Source organism: Lipophrys pholis (assembly GCF_963383615.2).
Source record: "Lipophrys pholis genome assembly, chromosome: 11".
Taxonomy (NCBI): Eukaryota; Metazoa; Chordata; class Actinopteri; order Blenniiformes; family Blenniidae; genus Lipophrys; species Lipophrys pholis.
The window spans coordinates 10,619,395-10,632,922 of NC_137631.1; the positions used below are offsets into that span (position 1 = coordinate 10,619,395).

The window sequence follows — 13,528 nt, forward strand, 5'->3', positions numbered from 1 at the left end:
TTTTCCTTTGTCTTAATTTGCTCCACCCCTGATAATACCAGCTGTGCCTAATTGTTTATCCGCTCCTGTTTGAATATAAATCTAAACTTGCCTTGGCGTCCATGTTTAATATATCCTGTCTTTATTCTGCTGCATCCTGTCATATCACCTGTCTTGATGTCTGCTAATCCTCTTCACTGCCCGTGTTGTCCTCTGGTTTTTGGTTGTTCTAGTTTGGATAGCGGTTGGTGTTCACCTTTCACTATTTTCGTCTTAAAAAAAATGCTGCCTTCTCATCTCAACCCCCCATATGAGGTTGGGACTTTCAGTGAGATACCCTGACGGTACACCATCAAAAGGTCCCCAATCCAGGCAGTGGTACACACTTTGCTAAAATCGACAACCTGTATTTTATAAAAAAATTTTAAATATGCACAGGGAGAACATGCAACCTCACAACAACAATATGAAAATGAGGATATTTCACAGTAATGCGTTAGCGCTAACCACTGCACGACTGTGCGGACAGAACACATTCAATTGGTGTAATTCTGCTTGATAAAAAGAAACGTAGAGCGTAAGCTCTGACTCTAAGGTCAAAGATAAAGAACCCTGTGGCGCTCACCTTTACAGACCGTCCCATTGCCAGTGTAGCCCGGCTTACAGGAGCAGCTGTGGCCTCCGACCATATTGAAACACAAGGCGTTTTCATCGCAGTTGTGGAGTCCGCTGAGGCACTCATCATGCTCTGAAAAACACAACATACACCAAATGTCAAGCAAACCCAACAGTTTTTTTTGTAATATTTACCTCACAGAAAAAGAAAAGGCAGAGACGGCGAAGCACAATCCTCACATCTGCAAATCACTTCTGCTGTTGAGGAAATAACACTTGATTAAGGAAAAGCAGCCCTTTATTTTGCAGATATAAGGACCAATCACAACCAGCTGGTAATTTGTTGTCCCCGCCATTGAGAAAAAAAAAACTGCATTTCCGACACTGTCTTGGTCTAGAGGACTTGATAGTTAGACAGCTGTGCGTGTACCAATAAGGACATCCGTGACATACAGCAGACTAGAGGATGAGTCACTCCTCTATCTCCCACCATGATCTGTCATTTAAAAAAAAAAAAATCCTTTGTTTTGCAGTAATTTTTTATTTTATTTTTTGCCTCTGGAATATTATCACAGATAGAAAAGCGTCAAGGACGGTTTGGGGTTAAAGATGGCCCCAAAAAATAAATGTCTTCACTCTCACATATACGGTACAATAAAAAGCTGCCCCCTTGTGTTGTGTTTTGCATATGCAAAGCATTGGCCTTTCGCTGGAGTGTTGTAAATTAGTGTGTTAAGTACCCTCATGAGATGTTTTCTGCAAGTTTTATACGAGCATTCGCAAACCGTCCCCTCAGATTCAGAACTCCCAAGCTCCCGTCACTGTGGAGTTCGCGATGCGCCGTGTTATGAATCACTGACGAGCCTGACTAATGGCTGCTACCTGTGACAAAGTACGTTGGGCCAACTGATAATAACAAATTTCCTCCTTTCTCTACACGGAGAACAAAAATGTGTTTGATAAAGGCCGCAGTGCAGATTTACAGTACAACCAAAGGCTGCAGTCAAAGCCCAGAAACAAAACAAACAGTCTATGGAGGAATAATAGAGAGGATACAACAGAACAAATACCATAAATCCAGAGCAGAACACTGGAGCAAATTCAAAACACAGTAATAAAAGAACTGGAAACGCACAAACACAAAGGCCTTGGTGATGAAAAGTAGGCCTTGAGGGCGACAAGTTACTTAAGTTTAGTAAAAGGGAAATATCTGTGAAAGGAGGTTCTAGGTTCTCGAAAAAGTAAATTGCCTCTGATCAATGTCTGCTTACAGATCTCTTTTCCTAATTATCTTCCACTGGAATGTATTCAGACTATTTAAGGAGAGCAGGTTCATTTTCAGTAATAATGGACTTATGCTCGCTCTCGAGGGTCTCAGTGGACTTTAAGTCATCCTTAACTTCTGGTTACTTCAACTGTTATATTTTTAACTGTATTTGACGATGTGTTGTTCTGCAGAAAAACCAAACACTTTCCTTTCAAATGTAGTTTTATAAAAAATATTCCTCTATAACTTTGTACATTTTTAAAATTTTAATATTTCAAGTGTTTCAAAAAATGTTCAATATATCTGAATAGGAAAATTTCCAATGACGTTTTACCAATAAATAACTACATTTACAAAAAGGTCTCTCCATATATTGAGTGCTGTAAATGATATGATTTATAGTTTTTGGAAAGCTGTTTGTCCTGTTTTGTCAAGAAGGTTTGTGCACAGACAAAAGTGCCCAAACACTCCTTCTCACTTCCCTGAAAGAAGATTATGCGTGGCTGTCATAAGAGTGCATGCTATCTGTGGTTTATAGCCTGCAGCACAACAAACATCAGTGTCGAGGTTTATTCAGCAGCCTTTTGCACAGCAGATTATTGTTCACCCTGAATAACCTCTGGGAAAAAAGCTCAAAATCAATAAGTTTGTGGGACTCTTGTCAATGAAAACAGTGCAGCACATTGTTATTCATACTGTATGCATTTAGTTAACGGAGAATATGAGACACTGCCATTTAAACAGATAAAGCCAGTTAGAGTCAGATAGGGGCCATTTCAAGGGTTTATGCCTCTACAAAGGTACATTTTTGGTGCAAACAACCTTTCCCTGAAAATAAAACAACTCGTCAGAGGCATAAATTATCCATCCATCTGTCCATCTTGTCTCAAATTCAGTATTAAAGGTCCCTCCTTTCACGAATCCTAACACTTATCAAATCTTGGAAATTCGATTACACATAGAAGCATTGGTTAAACTCACAACGTGATGTTGCAGTTTTCAAATTGTGTGACGAAAGATGATGGAAACAAAGACACATCCTTTCAATGTTTACAAGAAGTTTGTTCTTTGATGGTTCAGGCTTCAAGAAAAAAAAAAAAAAGGAGAGAAAAACTTGTTTCCTTTCTTTGAAACGATCTTTTTAATCAAACCTCACCGTCGATTACATTTCTTAAAACCATTTGCCCTATATTCAATCCAGCTGTGATTATATATTCATTCTATGATTTAATAGTATTTTTAGAAACAGTACAAAGTTGAAATAGTGTGGGCAGGATGCTGTGCTTACAGTGTTTGACCTGTGAAGCTTTGTGCTTTCAAGCAATTCAAAAACACCCAAAATATAGGACTGAATTTCTACCCATGCAGTGCACTTAAGGTGGGGATTTACTCGGCTTTCACCCAGATTTGACTCAAATAGTGCGTCTTTCAAGTCTTAACACTTGAGACCTTTGCGTTTGTTTATATTGTGAGAAGTTGTAGTAAAAAAAACAGAAACTCCACCATGAAATAACAAGTTAGGTAAACTCCCATTCAGTGCCAGCTTATGGCCGAAACTAAACAGTTGAATAAATGTTGAGCATGTACGGCTCTTTCCTTCGCTGTATGAGGAGCCACTCTACTCTAATGCTCGTCCTTCATCTGTCCCTGAATACAAAGGCAGATCTTTATCGCTCTAAGAGACACGCCAAAGCAGAATACTCATCCACTGGATTCTGGAGATTCACATAAATATTGCTTTCTGATATGTACTTGCTTACCAGGCGCCATGTAAGCTGAGGTGTCAGAAACGGTCTGACTCTTTTTAACCTTCTAAAATCTCTGTGTCCCACAAAGGACCAAAGAGGATGCAGAACAGAAAGCACTCATGAAAGGTCCTTCATCTGGCAGGAAGAAGCTCTTCTTCTCTGTCGAACTAAAGTATTTGAAAAACAGTTCGTGATGTATCCAGAGAAGCTGCTTTTCCATTCACATTAGCATTTGTTTATGAAGCAGACAAAATCTTTAGACACTACTGAAAGGGTAGAAAGTCAAGTAAAACTCTTAGAAAAGGTCAAGAAAGAAAAAGATAAACCATTATAGACTATTTGTAGTTTATTTATGGTTGCCCCCTTTTTTTTGGGGGGGGGGGGGGGGGGGCATGGCGAGGAGGGAATATTTTTCCACAGCCAGTCCCTCTTGTATGTATAGCTTTTGATTTCATGTCGATCTCTGGAGTAATCTTTGACCACAGAGACTTTCCCAGTGAACTTCAATGTCCTTATATGTACTTTAGAGTGCACGCAGTCATGAGAGACATAGTGATGTCAGGACTGAAAAGATGGCCCCTGAAGAGTGAGCGGATCAGAAATCAGAATGCATGTTGCTGGAGACCTGAGCCGCATCATCCATTTCCCTGCCATCATCCAATCCATTATATCTCTTGAACAGACCGTGGGCTCATCCAAATTGAAAGTGACATTGTGATGAGCTCCTCCATTGAGGGCATGATGTATGTGTGTGTGTGTGTCTGCGTGTGTGAGATGTACTGAAGGGCACTTAGGAGGGCCCACTGCTCTGTTGCCACGACTGCACCACCTACACCCACACCCACACCCACACCCATGCACACCCACACACACACAAACTTAACTGCTGTTGGGGGGAAATTAAGGCACGCTCATGGATATATAACAGTAACAGCACAGGAGAGGGGAAAGAGAATTTAGTTTTTTTTTGTTTCTTTCCAAGGTTACCCTGCCATCAGTCAGAACAGACAGGGCAGAGCCAGGTATAATGTCGTGTGTGTGTGTTATCGCTATAACTCTGGCTTATTATACTCCTGTTCTTGGTGTAAGTGAGACTCAATTTAATCACCAAATAAATCCCTAAAATGTGTGTGTGTGTGTGTGTGTGTGTGTGCTTGTGGGAGAGGAGCATTTCCTCGCTGACTGCAGCTGCTGGGGCTGTAGACAGATAAACAATCAATTATGTACAGGCTGTCACCGGGGATCTCTGTCTCGCGCACGATGGCCGGTTCTCCTCCTGCTTCGCTCCCACCACTTTCTGCCAAAACATCCCCAGCCTCCGGGAGCTTTGACCTCAGGCAGCTTTCCTCAAAACAATGAAACCTCAAATTTATTTCACAGTCACAGAGCGGAGAGGACAATGATCTTATAATGTTTATGTCAGGATTACATTTTCTGCGGCTTCACAAGGCTTTTGTCTGATGATGTGTCCAAGGGGATATCAGCAACATCTCTCATTCTCAAATACCTTATTACATTTTTATTATAACATTCGTACTGTCCTCTCCGCAAAAGATCTTTCAGACACATAGCCTTTGAACAGTGACAACTAACCATAAAAATATATATTGCAAAAAGCAAACGTGGGATGATTAATTCCCTGAAAACATTGCAGACAAAAACAACAGCAAACTGTAAAAGATATAAAATCTTTTCACGTAAAGTATAAATGTATACATTCTCTTTGGTATTACTATCCGCTGTACCACAGAGCTTTCTTCTATGGTTTGATGTCCTTTGTTTTTTCTTGTTCTTGTTGCCTTGTGTTTTCTTGCACCTGCCCACGGATGCTGACACAGCCGAAAAGCAATCAACCAATGCTCTTGCATCGTTCAATCAACAGCTACAGTGGCAATTCACTAAAAACTCAAGTAATGTGCCAACAGAGGTGGAAAAAAAGTTAATGGGAAAGGCAAACAACGTAAGACTGGAAGTTTTCTGTCAAACTGGCTTTGAAAGTAAAATACATTCAACTTGTTTTTTTAGGATGTAAAGGATTCGAGCATTATGTTTGGATGACAAAAGGAGAGTCTCAGTAACTCTCCACGTGTATCATTGAAATGCCAAATACATAGCAATGTCCCCATCAACAGAAAAAAAAGACTTTTGAATCATACGGCCCACAGGGTTTCACCGCTCAACCAGAATACAGATGTCACCGACAAAAGCGCTGCAAAAGCTGTTTGTCAAAATCCACCTGAACCACAAAACCCTTTGTGTAGTCGGACTGAAAGTCGTATTTCCTGATCTCTGTGGTAGACAAACCCCCTGCTCCACCTCTGGCCTGTGTCCGTCTCTTCCTTCCCCACTCCACCCACCCCTCGGTCAGTTCCTCAGCCTCGGGGGGGCCCAGGTCTGGTTATCATAGGATTGGAACAAGGACACATACATACTGTAAAAACACACCTCGGGGACAAGAGAGAGGCCACATCTGTACACCAACTGTAGCACGCACGCACACACACACACACACACACACACACACACACACACACACACACACACACACACACACACACACACACACACACACACACACACACACACACACACACACACCTCAGGACAGCTTCTTTAATAACATTCAAACGGAGAGCACAACCAATCCGCTACCTTTCATGGATTAGCCGCTAATCTCACAGAGCGAGGAGCACCTCCGGCACTTTGGGGAAAAGACGAGGAGTAAAGGGGGAGAGAAAGACGGGAAATCTTGACCTTCAAGACGAAGGATGAATTGACAGTCAAAGAAGGGGGGGGGGGGGGGGATTTGACCATGTTTCCTTTGCTAAAGGCTTCACTAAAGACAGAAGCTGAGCTGTGTTGGGACATTTGGCTGTACATATTTCATTCAAACAAGTACACCCGGACCACATGTTACAGTCCACCACCAGCTGCGATCTGAACCCACCACCTCCCTCGCTGTAGGTGGCCTCAATGTAAAATGCAGCCTTCTGTCTGAGCTCACTGACCCCCTGACAAGCTGGAGAGAAATAAAACCAGGGCTCCATGCTGTTCCTCTCAGGCTTAAATCTGTGGATCAGTCCTTTAATACACTTCTCCACATAAACACTGAGCCATGAAATGAGCTAGGGTCAACTTAATCCTCTTTACTGAGCAGACCCGTTCCCATGCAACACTGTAATGCATGTGGAAATATAGCTATCAATACCGGGACCATTGTTTCTGCTGATTTTGCGATTCGTTAATTGGCGAAAGCCATGGCTGATGATAAAGACGCTCGTATATCATGCGAATGTACAATGCCAATAGGTACTGAAGGGGGCGGTTTAATGTTTCCTTCCACAGCTGTAATATTTCATTGGAGAGCAACTAAAAGGAATCAGCATTCCCTTTAGACTCTTTTCAAACACACGCAGATGGTCAGGCGCTATTAATGTGCAACATATTTCTGCAGCTACTAACTTAGCATCTTCTTATATGCGTAGTCAGTTCCTGCTCAGGTGACATTTAGCTCAAAACACATGCAGACATTATTGGAGGCACATTGCATTCATTTTTTTTTTTTTTACATTGTGACACCTCATTTCTTTAAAATTGTTCAAAAAAAATCATCTGCTAAGTGAGATGTTGCTATTGTTCTGAGCACCACAATGCTGGGTGTGTAGGAGATGATCCAGCAATAAATCAGCGGGGAGATCACGAGGGGTAATTTGACTGAAGCTGAGGAAAAAAAGTCATTACATGGAGTCTTTGTATAAGCCTCAGTTTAATCACATAAATTGACTTTTATAAGCAAACGCATAGCCGTGTGTTCCACTAAAGCGACTCGGAGGCATTTTAATGGGGAACTACATAAAATACAGTGACACAATTTAATCCAGTGGGTTTGTGGGAATTAATCTCCATTGTGAATCTGGGGAATGAGCACACAGAGGAAGAAAGACGAATGAGTAGAACAAAACTTGCCCACCGCTCGGCGGTCTAGAGAAAACACAGGGAATGAAATCACACACAGTATCTGTTTGAAGATGCGATGTAAAAAAGACTTGAGTAAGCAAGAAGACTTCTTTCTGGGAATAAATCACATGAAAAGAGATGAATGTGCATTTGTCACCACCTTAAGAAGCTATTCCTCAATTTCAGTTCAACTTGTTTATGCCTTTCAGGAGCCTGTTCATGAAAAGACACAAAGTCAAAAATGCTTAACTTTGGTCTATTATTTCCTGATTTTCATTGACAAGGGAAGGCAGGAACTCCACAGGGGTGGATGCGGATGGAGCAGGAAATGGGAGTTTTCAAAGTGCGCGCGTGGCATCGCAGTGTCTCGCACGGCTTTAATTCAGACCGCGACGGCGCGGCAGGAAGGCTGCGGGCCTAAATCGGAGCGCGCAGGCAGCACCCGGCGCCTTCATCGTGCTGCTGCTGAGTTAGTTTGCGTTGGTGCAAATTGCTTTCATAATTATAGGCACAGAGGAAATGCAGCATGTTGCCTCCACTTCAGAGACGAGGCACACGGGGAGCTACTTAGCGACGTGTTTCACAATCTACAAACAACTGCTGACGAGTGTGGCAGAGCTCGTCGTCACTGATGACACTGTGTCGTTTTAGATGAATGAGAGAGACACGACGTCGCTGAGAGATTACGGAATCATGGCTTGCATATTTTAATCCATGAGTTAACTTTTATCTAATATGAAAATATGTCTGAAAATAGGCACAGACGCAACTGCCTCACAATTCCTGAACAATCTTTCTGTGCTTAAACAAAGCTCTGGGTTTTTTGTTTGAAGCTTCTTTTTTGACATTAAGATATCACGTAGGGAACATTTAGAAAATCCATCCATCTATTAATTTCCTAAACTTGCATATTCCAAGTTAAGCTTGTAGGGACTGGAGTCCTCCCAGTTAACGTGGTACTAAAGGTTAAGGAGCTACTTTGTTCCAGAAAGTCCGGGTATGATTTGTACACAGATCACACTGGTCGTTTTACAAGTGGAACTCATACATTCCTGAGGATCTATTTTTATGTGTGAATATATTAATAAAGAAAAAAAAAATCACATTGGTTGATGTAAAATGGATATAAATGAATATCCGTAACCATGGTAACTTTGTATGGGTGACTTCAGATTGACTCTCATCTTCTCCCTGTATGGCGAAGGCTTTATCTCTACGGGTCTCAATGCAGGTCCAATGTGCGCAATCACATTCCTGCTCCTGGGCTCAATCTGTGGCCCGTCTTCACTCCTGGACTAGGGGTCTGCAACCTGCGGCTCTGAAGACACCTGCAGCTTTTCAGCCTGTCTGTTGTGGCTCCCTGTAGGTCTCAGATCTTTGTCGTTTCGGCTGCTGCGTTATGATGTGATCCACATGTTTGATTTGGCCCAAGCTTCATACTGAACGCCCTTCCCAATGCAACCTGAGCAGTTGGTAATTCAGTTCAGTTGCTCAGGGACCCACTGTGGTGACCCATCATCAGTGGGATTTGAACCAGTACACTTTAGAGTCAAAGCTCTCTTCTCTGACCTTGAGGAACCGCGTAAATAATCCATTTTTTAATTTGCTGTTGTTAATTTTGCTGACGCAAAGTCTGGAAGTCTGAGGTGACATTTGTAAAACTTAAATACAAAATGTTTAGTGATCAATTTGAACTAACATTGATAGATACTAAATGTATTAAAATATAGAAGGACTGATTTGCAGTGTTATCTTCACTTTGAAGGTTAAGTAGGTTTTGCAGCTCCGAACAAACTGTGTTTGGAGGGAGGGGGGAATGTTGTTCCTCTTGGTTTTAAAGATCGCTGACCTCTGGTCTAGACGCAGATAGTAAAAGCTCACCATGGATTCATTCATTTCATTTAAACCTCTTGTCAGTTTCAAAGGTTCCAGAGACCTTCCTTCTAAAGGTTTTAGAGAGCTTTTTAGACTCAGGAATGACGAGAGCGGAGCAAAGGCTGGAGTATCGAATGAGATGGGCTGGACATGAACGCTGTAACCACGCCCAATCATCTGTAGCTGAAACCACGCTTTTTCTTTAAAAAAAAAAAAAGATTTCCCAAAGTGACTGTTTGTGAATGAATCTTTGCTTTAAACCAAATAAAGTCACGAACATTCATACAAAACCTTGACTTTATGCACCATTTATTTTATAATGCTATCATTTGTAATGAGCCCTTTTTTGGAAAGCATGAAAGGTTTAATTGTTCAAATATGTTATAAAGTCCAACAATGTCCAACAGTGTCCTTACTTTCACAAAGGGCACTATATAAACATAAAATAAAGCTCATTTCAAAGCCGAAAGCTTCTCTTAAGTTCCAACTGTAAATGAACCAAACAATTGAGCCCACTGAGCTCTACAGCTGTGCAAAATTCGATTCCCTTGAGCTTAAAGCTCAGTGGTGTTAAGTTCAGGAAAACGAATACATAGAATTGCACGATTTTCAGCTGAGCTTACAGTATCTATATTCTGGAAATATACTTATTGGTACGACTTGGGGTCAAAAACAGAGAGTGTGATCCACAATATTCATGTTTTCAATCAGCTATACTTTCACCTGTTAACTGACATGTTTAAAAAGGGCTAATTTAATTAATAAATAACAATAATACAAACATAGTGATCAACATGCGGTGGATTTTGTACTTGAATGAGTAAAGAGCTGTCATTGGATTGCTGAATAACAGTTTTATTTTTACTCTGATCATTATATTGTTGCTATTCGTTAATGTTCGTCTCAACAACATGTTATGCTTGGTCTTTTTTCCCTTGACACAAATATGACCGTTTTTGTTTTTTTTAAATGCACTAATAAATAAATTAGATCTGACTTCATTGTGTTTTTGGCTCTCTGGCTGATGAAAGACGCTGATGTAATAAAGCCCCATTTCTCTTTCCCCACTACTGTATGAAAGTGTGTAAAATCCAGTGGAAGAAGCTGTTATGAGCATGAAGTGCTACAACCACAATCATCCACAACACAGACGGAGAACAAAGACGGTGAATCAGCCGCACAATCTTTCTGGATTGATTTGGTTTGCTTTTGAAATCGACTTGAGTTTCAACTTTGATCAGGAACAAATGGGACTGCCGCCTCCACTCGCAGTCTCGCCATTTCTCAGGTTCTCAGTGACTTCCTTTCTCCTTATCACACGCGCACAGAGTACATTCACACACCATATGAGACCGCACACACACACACACACACACACACACACACACACACACACACACACACACACACACACACACACACACACACACACACACACACACACACACACACACACACACACACACACACACACACACACACACACACACACACACAAGCCAGGGAGTCCACAGACATTTTGACAACTCGAAAGTTGTTTTCTTTTTTCTTTTTTTTTTTTTCTTCTTCTTTTTTTTTTGTACTTGTTGTTCAAAGCAAAGTTTTCAAAGTATAAAATGTCTCGTGAGCTATGGGAATGACTTTTCAAAAAGACTGGAGTTGCAAATATGCTAAATAAACTATTAACTTGTCTCGCAGCACAACAGAGTTTAGGGATTCAAAGTTTTCTTGTAGGAGAAATGCGTGTAATTATGCCGTTTGACAAGTTTTTACAAAGAAAGGAGAAGAATACTCTTTGTAACCTCCACAATGCAGAATTGATTAAAGACTTTGAGTCAGTCTTCCTCCTTTACTCTCCCATTTGTGTGTGTTCGATGCAGTATCCAATGATGAAGCCGCGCGATTTTAAAGTGGGACTAGAAATCATAATAAACTGCTACTCTGATGTTCAGGATTAACATTTCGCTTCCACAGAAAAGCCCAGTTGTAGCATTCCCTGAATCACAACATTGCAAGTCATGTTGTCAAGCTGTATGTGAAGGCAACACTGTAGCAGCAGAGCTGAATTCACAAGTCATGATACTACTGAAAAACTTCTACATGCTGTAGAACCCCCCCCCCCCTCCAAAAAAAAAACAATAAATCATTGTATGTGTGTCACATCATGTGTGCAGCCATCTTGAAAACAAAACTTGAGGTCTTTAATACTGAACAGGGTTTACTGCATGAAAACTGGCTCACAGTGGATGGGTTGTTCTTTGCTTTCATTCCGAGAAGACTTGGAGAAACCGGCTGTGAGGAGTTTGAAACAGCATAAAACAAAGAGGCTAATACTTGCATGCATAAAACTGAAAGGAAAGCTACTGTACGCCCTGGACAGGTCAGCATTTTATCACACTAATGAAAAGCCCAGTCACCCAACCAGCTGCTTTCAGGAATGTAACATGCTCAAAAGGAGGAAGAGTGAAGGTTTTTTTTAGGAATTTCTCTTTTGCTCGGCGTCTTCATTCTGTCTCCACTGATAACTCACAGTGTTCATATGTGAACGTCTGTGCCTGCCTTGGCATCATGAAATCATATATCATTCAGTGAATGACTAAACATGTAAATTAAATTCTCTTTCGCTGGCGGCAAAATGTTGCGGTAATGTAGGAATCTACATCCAGACGACGACGACGAGAACATTGTCACTGTGTGTTCAGTTAAAGTCACAAATTGTTTTAAACTCTTTGCACAAAATGGCTGCCGCAGATGCTGAAGCATGCAGACTAAAAGCAGAGCCCTTCTCTACTTGATTCCAGCCTGCCAAGGGTCCTGCGGAGGAACTCACCTGTGCAGGAATAGTCATCGATCCTGATGTAGCCCGTATGGCAGATGCACATGAAGGAACCGGGGGTGTTGACACACATGGTGTTCTCCCTGCAGTAGTGCTTCCCTTCAGCGCACTCATCAATATCTGAAGAGAAGGGAGGAAGCATAAAGGGAGAACAAAGCTAGATGAGACGTGCATTTCTGTCACAGTGCTTTCTGTCAATTGACAACACGACTAATGAAACATGCCGCTAAAGAAGGAACCAAACGATGTTCGCCTTTGCTGCCAGCTGACAATTTGTCACACTGTCCTTCCATCCACTGCTAATTACTACAGTTCTTGGAGGATAAAGATATGACTTTCAACCACACAGTAAAAGAATAGTGTGTAACTAACAGTACTGGCAGCTGGGAGATAATTCAGTCAAATTATTCTGCAAAAATGGAATAAAATCAATTATAAGCCATTGTACAAGTATACAAAGTAGCATAGCATAAAATGTAAATAAATGTGTGTTTGATAACTGATTTTTCTTTTTATTACTAATTTGTATAATTTTGGAAAGTCAGTAAGGGATATGCATTTGTGTGATGTGAAAAATGTGTTTAATCTTTAACTCCCAGGAGACTTATCTTGTGTGAAGCCATTCTAGAGAATGGAAAGATCGACTTATCAATGTGTTATTTTTGCAAACTTTTTTTTTTTTTATAGTGGGCTTGCTGAAACAAGGGCAGGCATTCTCAGGTTTTTAATAACAAGGGAGCATCTTCCCACTGTGATCCCAGGTCCTCAACGATGATCAACTCTTCATGGGGAGACCCTTACGCTTTGTTTTTGCTGCAGAAACAAGCAGTGAGAAGGGCTATTCGTCTTCATCAGTGGGAGACAGAGGTCGAAATGCAGAAGGTCCACGAGAGGTGTGCGCTCAAGCACTTAAGGTTGGCCACTCGATTTTCAATCTATTAAAAGTAAAGCGCTCCATGTGGCGCCACTGCTGCATTTTTCCTGTTTGTTTCATTCATCTGGACGCTTCGAGCATCCTTCAGATTTTATATGCTGTAAAGAGATAGTGTAGGCCGTAAGAATTATTACACACGCACGCACGCACGCACGCACGCACGCACGCACGCACGCACACACACACACACACACAGATTCGCAATTCTGAGTAAATAAATTGCAGCTTAAATGGATGGTACACAAGGTCATAAAATAACAAGCTGTATCGGAAACACTGATGATATCCTTCCTTAACAGCCGCAACAAGAGAGTAAA

At 41.3% G+C, this 13,528-nt stretch overlaps 1 protein-coding gene across 2 annotated transcripts in view; it reads right to left on the minus strand.

Annotated features, from left to right (window-relative positions):
- The window catches only part of nell2a (neural EGFL like 2a), a 92,903-nt gene that overhangs the window by 30,130 nt on the left and 49,245 nt on the right, over positions 1 to 13,528 (minus strand). For both annotated transcript variants that reach the window (XM_080474611.1, XM_080474612.1), the window contains exons 13-14: positions 12,272 to 12,397; positions 605 to 727 (exon numbers count right to left, since the gene is read on the minus strand). In XM_080474611.1, the coding sequence (XP_080330737.1) occupies positions 605 to 727; positions 12,272 to 12,397 (249 nt within the window). The remainder of the gene's footprint in view (positions 1 to 604; positions 728 to 12,271; positions 12,398 to 13,528) is intronic.